At 43.1% G+C, this 18963-nt stretch overlaps 1 protein-coding gene across 1 annotated transcript in view; it reads right to left on the reverse strand.

The window, feature by feature from the left end:
* Nucleotides 1-18963, reverse strand: part of LOC111974373 (potassium channel subfamily T member 1-like) — a 56166-nt gene that overhangs the window by 29973 nt on the left and 7230 nt on the right. The window contains exons 10-18 of the mRNA XM_070447359.1: nt 17988-18168; nt 14399-14563; nt 14033-14169; nt 12994-13057; nt 12498-12606; nt 12053-12161; nt 10494-10643; nt 10017-10252; nt 2363-2579 (exon numbers count right to left, since the gene is read on the reverse strand). Of these exons, the coding sequence (XP_070303460.1) occupies nt 2363-2579; nt 10017-10252; nt 10494-10643; nt 12053-12161; nt 12498-12606; nt 12994-13057; nt 14033-14169; nt 14399-14563; nt 17988-18168 (1368 nt within the window). The remainder of the gene's footprint in view (nt 1-2362; nt 2580-10016; nt 10253-10493; nt 10644-12052; nt 12162-12497; nt 12607-12993; nt 13058-14032; nt 14170-14398; nt 14564-17987; nt 18169-18963) is intronic.

An 18963-nucleotide genomic window follows, 5' to 3' on the forward strand; every position in this document is an offset into this window, starting at 1 on the left:
CACTTGTGTGGGTTGTAGACTCCGTCTCATGCTACCACTAGAGTGAAAGCACCGCCAGCATTCAAAAGTGACCAAAACATCAGCCAGGAAGCATAGGAAAAGCACCGCCAGCATTCAAAAGTGACCAAAACATCAGCCAGGAAGCATAGGAACTGAGAAGTGGTCTGTGGTCACCACCTGCAGAATCACTCCTTTATTGGGGGTGTCTTCCTATTGCCTATAATTTCCACCTTTTGTCTATTCCATTTGCACAACAGCATGTGAAATTTATTGTCAATCAGTGTTGCTTCCTAAGTGGACAGTTTGATTTCACAGAAGTGTGATTGACTTGGAGTTACATTGTGTTGTTTAAGTGTTCCCTTTATTTTTTTGAGCAGTGTATATATATGCACGCACCACTTTTCCGTTTTTTATTTTTGAGAATTTTTTGAAACAAGTAATTGTTTTTATTTCACTTCACCAATTTTGACTATTTTGTGTATGTCCATTACATGAAATCCAAAATAAAAATMTATTTMAATTACAGGTTGTAATGCAACAAAATAGGAAAAACGCCAAGGGGGTGAATACTTTTGCAAGGCACTGTAAGTGACCGTTGAGAGGGAGTGAGGGGGGAAATGAACATAGGGGGAGTAGCAGGGAGTAGGTAGCTGACTAGTGATGGCTATTCAGCAGCCTGATGGTCTAAGGGTAGAAACTRTTGGCCAGTCTTCCAGTTTTTGTCATGATGCTCCTGTACTGCCCACGTCTGAGTGATTGAAGCGGGGAGAACAGGGCATGGCTTGGGTGACTGGGGTCCCTGATGATATTCTTGGCCTTCCTGCGACACCTGGTGTTGTAGGTGTCCTGTAGGGCAGGCAGTGTGCACCCAATGGTGCGTTTGGCTGCACGTATCACCCTCTGAAGCACCTTGCAGTGCGCGGTGGTGAAGTTGCCATACCAGGCTGTGATGCAGCCCAACAATATGCTCTCGATGGTGCTCCTGTAGAACACTCCCGTCTCTCTCTTATTCTCCCTCTCTCTTTTCCAGCCAGCAGTACATCCAGCACCACTCAAAGCATGGAAGCTAAACATGCACCATGCATGGAAGGCAGAGAGCATAAAAGAGCCTGGAGGCTAGGAGAGGCTAAATCATGTCTTGCTCTGTGAGAGGAGAGCGTGTAGTGGCCAAGACTGCCCTAAACTGCTGTGTGGGGTTGTATTGGCTGAGACAAGCACTGTGACATTGCCAGAAGCACAGCCAGACACATGCAATATGTTCTGAGCAGTAGCAGTCTCTTGCCGCAGGATGTCATGGCAGAGTGTTATTTATGTAACTGTGGTCTAAGGGCTCAATGTTATGCACTGAAAGACAGAAAGAAAGGAAGAAAGGCATAGAGAGACAGAAAAAGAGAGAGAAAAAAAATAAGAAAACGAACGAACAAAAGAAGGAATCCAGYAGTCTAGCCTACTCTAACACACAGATAGGATCTGAGTAACTTGTCCTGTCTCAATCTATGATTTATGAGTTGAGAAGGAGCCATATCAGGTGGAGAAGGACAAGTCTACCTTTCATCAGACACCTCCATCACCCACACGCCACCTCAGTACCTTAAGACATCACCACACAGGTTACTTGTCATTACCTACACATTCCAACTCAATCCTTTCAATCTCACACCCATGACCTTTGTGACATAAAGTCAAATGAGCGTAATCCACAGTCACCCGCTCTAACCCCCATCCATCCCACTCAYACTCATCTCCTCTCTCCTTCTGTGATTGAATAGATTGTAACGGTCGTCTGTGGTGGTAGAAGGATCGGACCAAAGCGCAGCGTGGTAAGTGTTCATGATGACGTTTAATTCAAACTCAGAACACTAAACAAAACAATAAACGATGAACAAACGAAACAGTACTGTGTGGCGACAAACACTGACACGGAAGACAAACACCCACAAACCAAAAGACAAAACAGGCTACCTAAATATGGTTCCCAATCAGAGACAATGACAAACACCTSCCTCTGATTGAGAACCATATCAGRCCAAACGAAAAACCCAACATAGAAACACAAAACATAGATAACCCACCCAACTCACGCCCTGACCACACTAAAACAAAGAAAATACAAAAGAACTATGGTCAGAACGTGACATAGATAGAGTAGATATGGTTCAACCTTGAGCTGAATGGACTCTAAGTATTGAATGGACTCTTACTTCTCGTAACCCTTCAGATTATTTAAATAATGTTTCTAGGTACAGCCCAGTCATAATCCATCAAGTAGGAATTTACTGCAATCCACCAATCTATTCCCGACCTGCCAAAGAAACTCCTACACCCCTCCCAATCCTCTCCTCCTCTGCGATTGGACACTCACTCTGACACCGACGAGCCCTCCTCGTCTGAGTGGTTGGTCTCGTCTTCTGATTGGTCACTGAGCAGGTCGCAGGGCAAAATGGAGGAGGAGTCAGCTATCTCCAGGACGGGGGCAATGCTGGGCCGTCTGCTCCCAGCCCCGTTCTCTGTAGGCAGGCTCAGTTTGCTGCAGTCCTCTGGGGGGTCCGCTGGGTTCTGGAGGTCCATGGCTACCGTCCCTGGAAAAGGTGGTAGAATGGAGGGTGAGACAATTATATGTATGGGGTGGTGCTGAGGTGTAAAAAGCCCTAGTGTTAGATAGATGGACTTCATTGTCAATGACATTGTCCATTTATTGATAACTGTTTAACTGTTTGCAAAAAAACTTTGGTGATACTTCCTATTAAAACACTATACATAGTGCATTTTAAGCACATGCTGTTGCCTAGCGATGATACTCATGATTATTTTTATTATTGAAATTAACCCGCACAGCAGCCATGCTGTCATTACTTTTGGTTGAATTAGAAATCTTTGTCTTTTGTCCTTCCCCAAAGCGGCACACTCATCCATCAAACTCATATTTCCTCTACACTTCATTTKAGTGGACTTTACAGACTACTGTCCTCTACTCAACAATATCTGGGTCGTTCCACGAAATGGATGCCTTTTGCGTCCCTTTGATATTTTAAGTAGAAATGATGCACCAATATTGAATATACCTTTTATTTTAAAAGCATGTCATATTAAAATGAAGTGCACTTTAATATAGACAACATTCAATAAAAATTCAATCAATCAGATGTTTTATATAATTAAAGGCTTGTTAAAGTGCAAAATTCAGCATTTTCAACCCACTTAATCCAAAAATGTCTCCAAGTTTCACCATCTGTGAAAAGGCCAAGTTATTTTGCTGCTTTGACAAAGTCATTTCAGAATAKTGTTTATATTCAGATTAGTGATGCATTTACGTCTGTCCTTAATTTTAAARTGAAACCTATTTACACCTTTAAAATAATGTTCACATCAGGTTACATCATTTGGGTCTTCTGAACGGCATGGTGGAAAAGGAAGTCAGTCTTCTCTCTCTTTTTGGTCTATTTATAATTGTTCATTCCAGGAAAACTTAAATTTGATTATATTTCCATTATATGTGGAACACAGTATGTACAGTTGAAGTCAGAAGTTTACATACACYTAGGTTGGAGTCATTAAAACTTGTTTTTCAACCACTCCCCAAATTTCTTGTTAACAAACTATAGTTGTGGCAAGTCAGTTAGGACATCTACTTTGTGCATGACACAAGTCATAATTCCTACAACTGTTTACAGAAAGATTATTTCACTATTAATTCACTGCATCACAATTCCAGTGGGTCAGAAGTTAACATACACTAAGTTGACTGTGCCTTTAAACAGCTTGGAAAATTCCAGAAAATTATGTCATGGCTTTAAAAGCTTCTGATAGGCTAATTGACCTCATTTGAGTCAATTGGAGGTGTACCTGTGGCTGTATTTCAAGGCCTACCTTCAAACTCAGTGCCTCTTTGATTGACATCATGGAAAAATCTAAAGAATTCAGAAAAGAAAAAAAATTGGAGACCTCCACAAGTCTGGTTCATCCTTGGGAGCAATTTCCAAACGCCCRAAGGTACCACATTCATCTGTACAAACTATAGTACGCAAGTATAAACACCATGGGACCACGCAGCCGTCATACCGCTCAGKAAGGAGACACATTCTGTCTCCTAGAGATGAACGTACTTTGGAGCGAAAATTGCAAATCAATCCCAGAACAACAGCAAAGAACCTTGTGAAGATGCTGGAGGAAACAGGTACAAAAGTATCTATATCCACAGTAAAACGAGTCCTATATCGACATAACCTGAAAGGCCGCTCAGCAAGGAAGAAGACACTGCTCCAAAACCGCCATAAAAAGCCAGACTACAGTTTGCATCTGCACATGGGGATAAAGATCGTACTTTTTGGAAAAATGTCCTCTGGTCTGATGAAACAAAAATYGAACTGTTATGCCATAATGACCATTGTTATATTTGCRGGAAAAAGGGGGAGACTTGCAAGCCGAAGAACACCATCCCAACAGTGAAGCATGGGGGTGGCAGCATCATGTTGTGGGGGTGCTTTGCTGCAGGAGGGACTGGTGCACTTCACAAAATAGATGGCATCATGAGGGAGGAAAATTATGTGGATATATCGAAACAACATCTCAAGACATCAGTCAGGAAGTTAAAGCTTGAGGAAGTTAAAGCTTGGTCGCAAATGGATCTTCCAAATGGACAATGACCCCAAGCATACTTCCAAAGTTGTGGCAAAATGGCTTAAGGACAACAAAGTCAAGGTATTGGAGTGGCCATCACAAAGCCCTGACTTCAATCCTGTAGAAAATTTGTGGGCAGAACTGAAAAAGCATGTGCGAGGAAGGAGGCCTACAAACCTGACTCAGTTACACCAGCTCTGTCAGGAGGAATGGGCCAAAATTCACCCAACTTAGTGTGGGAAGCTTGTGGAAGGCTACCCAAAGCGTTTGGCCCAAGTTAAACAATTTAAAGGCAATGCTACCAAATACTAATTGAGTGAATGTAAACTTCTGACCGACTGGGAATGTGATGAAATAAATAAAAGCTGAAATAAATCATTCCCTCTACTATTATTCTGACATTTCACATTCTTAAAATAAAGTGGTGATCCTAACTGACGTAAGAAAGGGAATTTYTACTAGGATTAAATGTCAGGAATTTTGAAAAACTGGAGTTTAAATGTATTTGGCTAAGGTGTATGTAAACATCYGACTTCAACTGTATAATTTCTAATTTCATTAACACTATGTGGTCACATCCTTTTCACCACATGGGGAGTAATTTCCGACCTTCACCTAAAACTTCAACCCTGTTATTGTCAACCCTGTCAGAGGCCCAACGGTAACTTTATCGTGTGATATTATGTGAGTTTATTTGTACAAGGGATGCGTAAACAATGACATTTTKGGGGATTTATCTCAAACATGCTTTTAATAGTGAGGAAGTTACATAAGTGTCCRTAACAGGGTTGACAGACATTGTAGTACAAATGCAGATAAAAGGCAGATAAAAGGTTCATAGGATTTTTTATGCATGAGATGGGAAGACTAAACCATCTTTGATGGTTRTACAGTCATCTCAAATAAAACTGAAGGACCTCGGCGTTACTCTGGACCTTGACCTCTCTTTTGACCAACATATCGAGAATATTTCAAGGACAGCTTATTTCCATCTTCGTAACAGTGTAAAAATAAGAAACTTTTTGTCCAAAAAGAACAATCTRGCCTTAAATGGTAATGTACTCTTATCTCCACCCGGCACAGCCAGAAGAGGACTGGCCACCCATCAGAGCCTGGTTCCTCTCTAGGTTTCTTCCTAGGTTCCTTCCTTTCTAGGGAGTTTTTCCTAGCCATCGTGCTTCTAGATCTGTATTGCTTGCTGTTTGAGGTTTCTGTATAGCACTTTGTGACATCTGCGAATGTAAAAAGGGCGTTATAAATACATTTGATTGATTGATTGATCTTCCATGCAATTGAATGYTGAAAGGAGATATATTTTAAAGTTAATTTCTTAAAAGTTTGCATGTCCAAAAGGCACCCATTTCATGGAACGACCCATCTACACTGTACCATCTACCCTCCTTCTATAGAATTATAAAGTATCCGTCACAGCTGTGCTATACACTACCTTGACAAAAACAAATGACTTCAATGCCGTCACTGAATGGATGGATGCCCTTGAGTTCACCGTCAGCATGGTAAATTACAAGTTCTAAAGCCATCCGTTCAGAGCAGATGTGTCCACCTTTTGCATTTCATTTCTGAAAGGCTACACATGCAGGCAAAACGTTATCTTGTTATAGTGGGGAGTAGCTTCATCAGCTTCATCAGGGTTTTAAAAGGCACTTTGCTGAAAGTAAAGGAACCCTACAACACATGCAAAACCACATAGATGTGTTTATGTCAAAAGTATATATGGACTGCATACTGTATGAAAAGTCATCCATTCGTATCACATACAACATTTTGACAGGACAGTTAATGCTTATTTGAAAAACAGAACTAAAATGATGCAAAAACCTGTCAAGAAAACACTGATTAACAGCAAATACATTTACAGAACATATCAAGCTTTAACAATCACACAAAAAAAATGACCCTACATAATAGATAGCACAATGATGTGGTAGCAACATGCACAAACTTACCATAAAAAGTGGCCTGATCAACTTTAACAAGCGATAGTAGGAAAAAAATTAAAATAATTAAAAAAGAAGTCAGCCCAGAAAAGGAAAAAAGCCAATAGAGTCAGAAAGGAACACATGCATGCCATGTAAGAGAGCACAACCACACAACAACCACCACAAACAATCACCACCATGTCAATTCCAGCATACGGGTCATTCCACCAATTTGAAGCCTTTTGAGAAGTGTAACRTTTGATTTCACAAAATKTTTACATTCTGTCATAAAGAGCACATGTTCTACTTCATAAAAAACTTTTTTTCCATCTCAAAAGGTTGAATAAAAAAATACTAAAAATATTATAGTAAGTGTCTATTAAGTTCCAAATAAGGTAACAGGGTTGAATGTAACAGGGTTGATGATTTCTTTGTAAATCATCCATAAATCCCCTTGTGACGGGGGAATGGAAGCTTGTTGTGCGCAACAAAGAGTGGCAAGCTTCACAATAAAAAATGTAAAAATTGGTATAACATTTCTAGCCCGTCTATCTATGGGTAACAGGGTTGACGTGTTATGCTCGACCCGCTCAGTTTTCCACCACAAAACACCAGTAAATGGCCAAAAAGAGTAGAATCAGCTCACCTGCTTGTACTCTATGATATGACTATTAGATGTTCAATGTTTCTTTAGAAAAAAATATWAAAAAATTAATAGTTTCACTATCTTAAAAGAGAATTCAGTTCAAGTTACAGGGTTGACCTTAAAATGAGGGACGGACATAAATAAAYCACTAATCATTAAATAAATAATAATCTTCAGAAATTAACTTGTCAAAGCAACAAAATAACTAGGGCTTTATAATGATGGTGAAACTTCGATCAATTTTGAGATTAAGTGGGTTACAATCTTCCTAGAAGTGATACAGGGTTGAGGGAGGGACATGTCAAAATGCTGAATTTTGGCACTTTAGCAAGCCTTTATTCATATAAAAACCTTAGATTAAATTTTTCATGTGGTTGAAATGGATTAAATGTACTTTGTGCATCTTATCTTTGGTGTCAAAACCAATCCTTGGTTCCTGTCTGTGTCTGGTCAAGAGAGGAGGGGGAGGGCCGCTCCGAAGGAACATCTGGCAGAACGGCCAGAATATGTGAACAGATTCTGGAAGCTAGGCGTATGTCACAAGTCACCACTACACAGGAGAGCCGTTTGAACGTTATTTTTTTTTTTTTTTTAATCAAAATACGTTTTTTGCCAGAAATGCCTTCTCGAACATGTGAACTTTCATGTGCCTTAAGGTTAGGTATAGGATCTAGGGTTAGGTTAAGGTTAGGTTTAGGATCTAGGGTTAGGATCTAGGGTTAGGTTATGGTTAGGTTTAGGATCTAGGGTTAGGTTATGGTTAGGTTTAGGATCTAGGGTTAGCTTAAGGTTAGGTTTAGGATCTAGGGTTAGGTTTAGCCGTGGGAAGTAGGGGTGCTGAGGGTGATGCAGCACCCCCTGATATTTTTCTTTTCTTTTTTAACTTMTTTGGGATAGGGGGCGGTATTTTGACATCCGGATGAAAAGCGTGCCCAAAGTAAACTGCCTGCTACTCAGGCCCAGGATATGCATATAATTGGTAGATTTGAATAGAAAACACTCTAAAGTTTCTAAAACCKTTAAAATAATGTCTGTGAGTATAACAGAACTGAAATGGCAGGCAAAATTCTGAGGACAAACCATCAAAAAAARRAAAWAAATCACTTTTATAATAGGGCGGAATCGTCCCCGATTGCAGTTCCTAGGGCTTCCACTAGATGTCAACAGTCTTTAGAAAGAGTTTCAGGCTGGTTTTTGGAAAAATTAGGGAGAAGTTGTAGTTTTTCTAAGTGGCTCCCATTTTGGCTGTAGTGTTTCCAAGCGCATGGCCGAGACATTTTGTTMATTGTTGTTTAACCAGCTAACGTTAGCTGGCTGGCTCGTTAGCTAACGTTACGTGACGTGTGTAAAACACCCGTTGAATATGGCAGGTGTCAGTAAACATCTGCAAAAAAGCGTAATGAAATTGATGCCAACAGAGGCTGTTTTCATGTTATCCAGAGGTAAACAAATCATCGGCCAGAGCGTCACGTGTGCGCTCCGAGATGGGTGGGGATAAAGCTAAGAGGGTGTAAACGATGTGGAATGGTATAGACAAAGAAGAGCTCTTCACTAGATACCAAAACATTCAAAGGCGATTTTCTCAAAAGTGAGTTTACAAGTTCATCAACTTTCAAAGAATAATTACTTTCCCATTGACCCTCAAATGCAGTGTATGATATACAATTTTTTAGCGCTGAGTCTCTACTTTTATCAAATGTAAAAAACACCATTTCACATTTTACTATATAAGACCGAATCCAGGTGGTGAGTCACATATGTTCTTTAAGATAGACGGAGCCAGTCACATGTGTAAACCGATCAAATTAATCATGTAGGTGTCACGCCCTGATCTGTTTCACCTGTCTTTGTGCTCGTCTCCACTCCCCTCCAGGTATCGCCCATCTTCCTCATTATCCCCTGTGTATTTATACCTGTGTTCTCCGTTTGTTTGTTGCCAGTTCATCTTGTTCGTCAAGCTTACCAGCGTTTGTCCTGTCAGCTCCTGTTTTTCCCAGCCTCTCTTTTTCTCGCCTTCCTGGTTTTGACCCTCGCCTGTCCCGTCTCTGTACCCGCCTGCCTGACCACTCTGCCTGCCCCTGCCTGCCAACCTGTACCCTTGCCCCAACTCTGGATTATTGACCCCTGCCTGCCTTGACCTCTCTTGCCTGCTTCTTGGACTATTAAACCATWGTTTATTCTACGTGTCTGTATCTGGCTTACCTTGATTACCTTGATTCCTGATAATAGGTTTAGATAGCAGTATATAAGGCTTTATGTAAGGAATACCCTTTTAGAGCTCACTTCAGACTGGTACTTATGCATCTAAGTTTGACTGTGACCTCTCCAGCTTGCTGACAATACAGAGTGATTCATTTAATACTGACTTTGAGTGTCCTATGTAAGAATTTCCATAACATATAACAGGCTTAAAAAAAATTATATTGGTGCACAACATCTACTTCAAATATCAAATGGAYGCAAAATGCACTCATTTCGTGGAATGACCCATACAGCAGGTGTACTGTGAAATCTTTGACCCGGCAAAAGGTGTAGCTAAACTCATACACAGCAGTGAAGAGTGAARAAATAAAAACAAAACTCAGTCATCCCTCTCCTTCACCCTCGCCATATCTTCCCCAATCTCTTCTTCCTTCCTCCAATAATAGAACCCCCCACTTACCTCTGCATGAGACTTCCCCTCACCCCCCTTCCTACCTCCCCACTARCCCCTTTATCAGACTCACCCATCCCTCTTCTCTAACCAACATAGAAGATATAGACCCTGCTCTCTCACTCTCCTACCTCCCACCATCCCCCTCCCCGTTTCTCACCCATGCTGGCGATGATGCTGTGCACAGGCAGCCTGGAGGGGGCATCATATAGCCCGGTCACCGGCAGGCCCTTCTTGTCTTTCTCCTCCTGTTTGAAGATGAACGCAGAGTTCTCTTCCTTGGTGATGTTGATGTAGTAGCAGGTGTCTGGGGCGGACATGATGTGGCGAGGACCTGGGTTCAGCAGGATGCTCTTGTTGTCTTCCCTCTTCACCCCGATCAGACACACACCATACCTGAGGGGAGATGGACTAGATACTTTATTGTCCGTTTGGCTAGAACAGAAATTAGCCTTCTGACTTTTTTTCCAACACCCCCAGAGAAATGAAGAGTAGGCTCGGTCATCTGAAATGTTGCAGTTTAATCCAGTGGTGTACAACTCCGGGACCTAGAGGGCGCCTGCAGGCTATCCTGGTTTGTCTTTTATACAGAGACATTCCTGGGTTACCAGGATAATCAGTAAGCCTGTCTACTCACTTTTTGTGTGCGTGGAAGGAGGCGTAGGTGAAACTCTTCCCGTCGTACTCCCCGAAGAACTTGCTGTCGCACAGGCGGATGTGGTAGACCTCGTTCCCAGAGCAACGTCCATACGTCCTCTGCCACTGCTCTGGTGACAGCTGGCCCTCCCTGTAGTCAAGGACAGAAGATGTCGAGGAAACTCATTGTGGCCTTATGTCCCAACGGGGAAGAAGATGATTGAGCAATTAATTGACTCTCTCTGTAATAGCAAGCAGTACCTGAGAAGAGAGACTCAGTGGTCTTATACCTGACAACACCTTGACCTGAGATGCTAAGACAATGTTAGACAGTGATGAACTACTAGCTATTATGAAGAGAATCTGATACACTTTTCACAGTATAGTCTCTGCCTGAACCATAATGTGCTGGCTCAGATATTTTATTTTCACATTGTACTTTCCAGCAACTTTGGTGTATGGATGTGTAAATTGGCCAGCACAGTACAGCTCAGAACGGCATTGTTCGCCTCAGTAGTGTGAAAAATATATGACTGTTCTTCTTCTTTATGTATGGAAAATGGCAGACTGAACACTTTTAGGGGTATTGATATACACTCTGGGTTGGCTCAGTTACCTCCACTCCCATAGTACTCCTTTGGCTTGATTTGCAACTCAGCACTTTCCCTTGAATAATTGCTCCATCTGGCCAAACAAAATGTTTCTGACCTTTTATGAGCTTGTACTCATCCATACCCTCCTTCTATTGTTCCCTCTCTCTCCTCTCTCTCTCTCTCTCTCTCTCTCTCCTCTCTCCTCTCTCTCTCTCTCTCCTCTCTCTCTCTCTCTCTCTCTCTCTTCTCTCTCTCTTCTCTCTCATCTCTCTCTCTCTCTCTCCTCTCTCCTCTCTCTCCTCTCTCTCTCTCTCTCTCTCTCTCTCTCTCTCTCTCTCTCTCTCTCTCTCTCTCTCTCTCTCTCTCTCTCTCTTCTCTTCTCTCTCTCTCTCTCTCTCTCTCTCTCTCTCTCTCTTCCTTCTCGCTCTCCCTTTCACATTTTAACTTTTAATCAATCTGATGACTTCAGAGAAACTCTTCCATAAAAACCTGTCACATAAAAAGAAAATAGCCTATCCAAGTTTCCATAAAGAGGATTATGATAGCTTTTCTGCTAAATTAAGCTGTGGATATTATAACGGTGTTGAAGTTTTTATCACCGTGGCTTGGTGTAGATGGAAGCGCACTGTGAGATTTATGAGTGTGGAGGCACAAGGTAAACTCTATGGCAGTGCAGTAGTTTTCAGGAAGGAGACCATAATAGGGTAAGGCCTTTGGACAGTGCCACATTTGTTTGTTGTTGTGGCTTCCTGGCACTTGTTTAGAAAGAAGGAAACCTCAATGTATAGGTTACGGATTCACACTTCAAAACCTGCATGTATAATAATGTATTTTATTTGTATAGCACTTCCTCACAACCCCAAAGTCTGAGGTTTATGGTTTCAATATTTATGCTTATTTGCAGTGTTTTCAGTAGGAGGGAGAGTATCATTAGTGTTTTAATGGGAAGTTAATGGGGTGTACTCACTGTCCTCTGGAGGTGTGCACCAGGAGCGTGACCAGTGTGGATGTGGCTGGACATACACAGTTCAGGGCCAGCATGGCATACTTGAATTCCTCCTCACAGACCACATGATCTAACAAATAAACCAGAATACTCTAAGTCAGAGCAAATAGGTGTTGTAAGGACTTGTTTTTTTGGAAGGCTTGCAAATGAAGGAGACAGAAATTGAGAGAAAGAGTTGTGGGGTGGGGAGGGAAGGGAAGGGAAGGAGCGACCAAGTTATAGAGATAAAGTGAAGAATGGAGTGATTTGGAGAATGGAGTAGAGAGAATGTAAGAGAAAGAGACAAAGGGAGACAGGGCGACAGAATGAAAGAGACAGGGCGACAGAATAAAAGAGACAGGGAGACAGAATGAAAGAGACAGGGAGACAGAATGAAAGAGCACTATTTGCGAGGAGGTAAGCTCACCAGCAAACTTTACATGGAATTTGTTCTCTGGTTTGAGGATCTGGACATACAGGGGGCAGTTTGGGGCAAAGTCCTTCACAGCCCAGGCTCTCAGTATGGTCTGGTGGTCCTGCAGGAGAAAACAACATCCCTTACCATCTGACACTTCTGCCATTTCCACCTTCAATATTGTCATTATCCCTCAACCGTAAATGTAATCCAGATTTTATGAGCCCTGAGAATTGGCGAGCTAGGCTGTAATGTGTGACCAATATGAGTATATAAATCCAATACATATTTTTCATTTTCTTCCCATTTCTGTCCATCTTGAAAAATCAGCTGATTGGAAAAGTAAAAGAGTACTTGAGCCACAGATCCAATCAGCACGATCTAACTGAGAGGGAGTTGGAGCGGAAATATTCAGTTCATTGCAATCGTAACTCTATTCATATTTGGACATGTGTTGAGTTATGATTGCAATGAGCTGAATATGAAGTCATGAATCTGATAAACTTACAGCAGCAGTGCGGTCCACCTCGTTCCTACTGCTCAGGATAAAACAGGCTTCTGCATCATCCATCCTGTAGGAAACACACTGTATTAACAGAAAGACACACACCAAGCCAAGCAAGCTACAGACAAGTAATATTAGTGAGAACTACCTGTGAGAAAAGCTAATAGGMTAACAGCACCATGTTGTTGTAATGTGAACTGTACCATTACTGTATTTCTGTATCATCCGGAGTCATTTCATGTGTGAAAAGGGCAGAGTGGAGGGAKGAGCTGCTGGAATTATGACTCCGTTTTCACTGAACGGCCATGCAGCGCTGCGCTGCAGTTGATAGGGTAAATTTCACTCCATCCCAGTTTTCCCTCATGGGGACAAGCAGTWTTACCACAATTCGACCACCATTCCATAACATCCACTCTATGGCCTCAATAAAAACGGGAGCTATACATTAGAACAGCTGCATATATCAATGGATGCCTGYAGTGTGTTATTGACAGGTCAGCCCGTGCCACTGCCAACACGTTATGGTGTGATATACCCAGGCAAAAATGTGTGCTGATGCTTATGAACTTGGCTGTTATGATGAGGATGAGCAGTAGTGAGAAATCCCATTACACTGATATACTGTACTAGGAGAGGACAGCCAACTAAATGAATACCTTCGGCCGCCATTTTCCTGACTTCACTGTTCTCATATCTGCCAGCACCACAAGGTACACAGACTCACTCACAGACGCTTGACTAATATCYGAGATCAGAAAGCCTATCAGCCAGTAAGTATGAGGACTCAATAACAGGTTCATGASAGGTTGGTCCATATCTGAGGTAACCACAGCCGACCTCTGTGACCTCAACTGATAGTGTCATTAACCTTTCTGATCCCCCTTGCTTCCCCTTATCATTGCAAATAGAAATGCCATAGAATGGAGCTGACTGAGAGACGTRATAGTTGTACCTATAACGCACCACAACATTGGGCCCTGTTCAACGCTGCCCTTCTCTCCCATTGAGACTCTTTACTCTCCGTGGGTTGTGGGTCACTCACTTGGCCCTCATGAGGTCTGTGTCTTTGAGTGCTGAGCCCTGGAGATAGATGACCCTCTGGGACCACAGGGGGATCTGGAGGATACGGCGCACCTGGATGTCCATCTCTGTAGGACACAGGATCACCACATAGTAGTCCTGCAGGAGAACAGGGTAGATACCTGTTAGATACCTTACATCTAGACTGAATGTTTGCATTTTCACATATGATATTTTGCAAGCTAATTGCACATTGTTGTTAGGCACGATTTGATTGTCTTAATGACAAGGGTGACAAATAMAACGGAAATATTGAGCGCTGTCCTTTAGCTCTGTCTTTGGAGGACACACCAAATAACATAGCCTTCCTCTATTCCTGTAGACCTACCTGTAATCTWGGATGAGCGTAGAACTCGTTGAGGAAGTCCATGAGCAAGTCTATCTTCAGAGAGCTGACGCACAGGACCGCATGTTTCTCTGTCTGGGCCCGGTGTCTGCTATAGTTTCCTCCTGACTTCTGACGCTCCATCCACAGATAGGCCAACTCCTCAAACTGACACACACACACACACACACACACACACACACACACACACACACACACACACACACTTGGGGTTACAACAACCTGCTGTACGCTACTGTAAGTAATACACGTATAGCCTAATGATGTGCTTTTGGATGGTGACAGAGTGAGGAGTTAAAATGCTGATGCAGAAGTGAAGTTCATGAAATGGATTTCTATGGMTTCTATTCATTAGCTAATGTATACTGTGGGGATTTTGGCAACATATCAAAATGCTTTATGAGGAGGGTTGCTGCTCTGTGAAGTCCTTCTTTCTTTTCTTTCCATAACTCTTGAGCGYRCGGTCTCTGATCAACTCTCYCGTTATCGCTCTCAGAACAAGCGTCTTGACCCTAACCAGTCAGGCKTCAAGACAGGTCACTCAACCGAGACTGCTCTTCTCTGTGTCACGGAGGCTCTCCGCACTGCCACAGCTGACTCTCTCGCTCCTCTGCTCTCATCCTCCTAGATCTATCCACTGCCTTCGACACTGAGCACGMACCCCTGAGGGGCTCCAGTGTTGAGGATCAGCRTGGCAGATGTGTTGCTACCTAACCTCACCACCTGGGGGCGGCCCTTCAGGAAGTCCAGGATCCAGTTGCACAAGGTGTTTAGTCCCAGGATCCTTAGCTTAGTGATGAGCTTTGAGCGCACTGTGGTGTTGAACGCTGAGCTGTAGTCAACGAATAGCATTCTCACGTAGGTGTTCCTTTTGTCCAGGTGGGAAAGGGCAGTGTGGAGTGCAATARAGATTGCATCATCTGTGGATCTGTTTGGGCGGTATGCAAATTGGAGTGGGGTCAAGGGTTTCTGGGATAATGGTGTTAATGTGAGCCATTACCAGCCTTTCAAAGCACTTCATTGCTACAGACGTGAGTGCTACGGGTCTGTAGTTATTTAGGCAGATTGCCTTAGTGTTCTTGGGCACAGGGACTATGGTGGTCTGCTTGAARCATGTTGGTATTACAGACTCAATCAGGGACATGTTGGAAATGTCAGTGAAGACACCTGCCAGTTCGTCAGCACATGCCCTGAGTACACGTCCTGGTAATCCGTCTGGCCCCGCAGCCTTGTGAATGTTGACCTGTTTAAAGGTCTTACTCACGTCGGCTACGGAGAGCGTGATCACACAGTCGTCCAGAACAGCTGATGCTCTCATGCATGCCTCAGGGTTGCTTGCCTCGAAGCAAGCATAGAAGTGATTTAGCTCATCTGGTAASCTCGTCACTGGGCAGTTTACGGCTGTGCTTTCCTTTGTAGTCTGTAATAGTTTGCAAGCCCTGCCACATAAGACGAGCGTCGGATCCGGTGTAGTACGATTCAATCTTAGCCCTGTATTGGCTCTTTGCCTGTTTGATGGTTCGTCGGAGGTCATAGCAGGATCCCACACCTTGAAAGCGGCAGCTCTACCCTTTAGCTCAGTGCGAATGTTGTCTGTAATCCATGGCTTCTGGTTGGGGTATGTACGTACAGTCACTGTGGGGACGACGTCCTCGATGCACTTATTGACAAAGCCAGTGACTGATGTGGTGTACTCCTCAATGCCACCGGAAGAATCCCGGAACATGTTCCTGTCTGTGCTAGCAAAACAGTTCTGTAGTTTAGCATCTGCTTCATCTGACCACTTTTTTATAGACTGAGTCACTGGTGCTTCCTGCTTWAWTTTTTGCATGTAAGCAGGAATCAGGAGGATAGAATTGTGGTTAGATTTACCAAATGGAGGGCTAGGGAGAGCTTTGTATGCGTCTCAGTGTGTGGAGTACAGGTGATCTAGAATTTTTTTCCCCTCTGGTTGCGCATTTAACATTTTGATAGAAATGAGGTAAAACTGATTTAAGTTTCCCTGCATTAAAGTCCCCGGCCACTAGGAGCACCGCCTCTGGGTGAGCGATTTCCTGTTTGATTATTTACTTACTGATTATTTACTTACTTACTTATACAGCTGACTGAGTGCAGTCTTAGTCTGTCTGTGGTGGTAAATAAACAGCCACAAAAAGTATGGATGAAAACTCTCTTGGCAAATAGTGTGGTCTACAGTTTATCATAAGATACTCTACTTCAGGTGAGCAAAATCTAGAGACTTCCTTAGATTTCGTGCACCAGCTGTTGTTTACAAATATGCACAGACCCACTTTCCCACTCGTTGTCTGTGGATCCTTACGAGGTACCCCACTCCGTGTCCTCTGTACCTGCGTCTCTTTCTCTTGCCAATGACGGGAATGTTGGCCTTGTCGGGTGTTCGAAGTAAATCCTGTGCGTCATGCTTGTTGAATAAAAAATCTTGGTCTAATCCGAGGTGAGTGATCGCTGTCCTGATATCCAGAAGCTCTTTTTTGCCGTAAAATACGGTGTCAGAAAATAAATAAATTAATTACAAATAAGCGAGAAAAAACACAATTGGTTAGGCGCCCGTAAAACTGCTGCCTTTTCTTCTGGCGCCATTTTAGGTATACTTCACACAGGAAGCAGCGCAGGTCCTAATCCAGGCACTTSTAATCTCSCGTCTGGATTACTGCAACTCACTGTTGGTTGGGCCTTCCGCTTGTGCCATCAAAYCCCTGCAACTTATCCAGAACGCCTGGTTTTCAACCTTCCCAAGTTCTACCATGTACCCCATTCTTCTGCATACTCAACTGGCTTCCAGTCGAAGCTTGCATCTAGTCAAAGCTCRCATCCACTACAAGACCATGGTGCTTGCCTACAGAGCAGCAAGCGGAACTGCCCCACCCTACCTTCAGGCTATGCTCAAACCCTACACCCCATCCCGAGCACTCCGTTCTGCCACCTCTGGTCTCTTGGCCCTCTCACCAGCTCCTGCTTAACCCAGTCCAAGCTCTTCTCTGATACGTCACCCCAATTGTGGAACCAACTTCCCCCTGAAGCTAGGACAGCAGAGTCCCTGCCCATCCTCTGAAATCACCTGAAAACCTACCTCTTCAAAGAGTATCTTAAATAAATCCCCTCCTCAACCCCCCCCCACCCAACAGTTAGTGAATGCAATAACTGATAAATCACTCAAATGTAAAAATGTGTCCTCATTTCTGAGTTCCAAAAACAGATGGACAGTGCATGAGGTCAGAGTWTGACAAGCAGATTAAGTTAAGTTTTTACACCAGATGCAACTATGTCTGTTTCTTTTTTGTTGTAGATCATGATGTGTGTTCAAGCCGTCTTAGCATTGARGATGTTACTTTATGGTTACTACTACGGGTATACAGCTATCATTTCCAAACAGCTCTGATCAGGTACTTCTTAAATCAAATGTTGTGATACAGTGTTTGAGAACAATCAACAGTCGACCCAGGAAACATTATGGGAAATCCTTTTCAGCCTCAATTATCTTTCAAAAAATGTCTGGGGCCACACAGGCTATTTTCCCATTGTATWAGCTCTGTTATATTCAGTCTCATACCTGTAGCGGGAGCACCACGAGGGCCACACAGATGAGAATGACCACCAGCAGCTGAGAAGGCCAGATATGAGGTGTGACGTCACCATAGCCCACCGTAGAGAAGGTGACGATGCAGAAATACAGAGAGTTGAACAGAGTCAGGTTCTTTCCGGCCCTCTCTAGATGCTGGATACCACACGCCCTGGAAGGAGGAGAGGGATTTCACATTTAAGGGGAAACATTTTGCACGAGGTCGTCTTGCGAGCATAGACGCTCAATGCTCAGTGTTGTACGTTTCTGAATCTGTATTATGGAGAACCACTATAACGCTGGAACTAGGCTATGCATGAGGAAATAGCAGTGTGCTTATTTGAATAAGGATAGATTCAATTCAAATATGGACACGTTGAATTAACAAAGAGAAAGGTGAATTACACTATCATGTAACGATAATAGAGTGGTGAGCCAATATGACCTACTCATTTCCGATAATATTTCAACAGAGGCTTTGGCATACATCTACATTGAAATTCAGCCTGGCAGATTAAGGATCAAAATCCTACTTTCCCCACGATCGATGCACCACAACACTTCTGCTCTGATCTGTGTAATCAGTGAGAATGACACCATTGATTCTGCTGTCTGTTCTGCCTGACTTCCTCAGTTAGTTCTCTGTATTGGATAATGACATGCCAAGATGACAGAGGTAGGAGGAGAGGAGAAGGTCCCAGGGAGCTTCAGGGATGAGTGGCTAAGATCAGGGGCTGCATTTCATTCCACAAAGTTGTTTCCTCCTCTCCGATCTGCTCTTGTTAGTCCCCTTCACAGATCTRCAACAACTGAGCAAGAGCAAACTATGTCAGTGGGCATTACAACCAGTTTGGCCCATTTTAATAGCTTCTCCTCCTTTTTTCAATGTTTCTTACACCTAACCAGATTCTATCAGATCTGTGTGTGAGAATGGACAGATGGGAGGGAACATGTTTGTGGAATGAGA

This window comes from Salvelinus sp. IW2-2015, linkage group LG15 (genome assembly GCF_002910315.2).
Source record: "Salvelinus sp. IW2-2015 linkage group LG15, ASM291031v2, whole genome shotgun sequence".
Lineage (NCBI taxonomy): Eukaryota > Metazoa > Chordata > Actinopteri > Salmoniformes > Salmonidae > Salvelinus > Salvelinus sp. IW2-2015.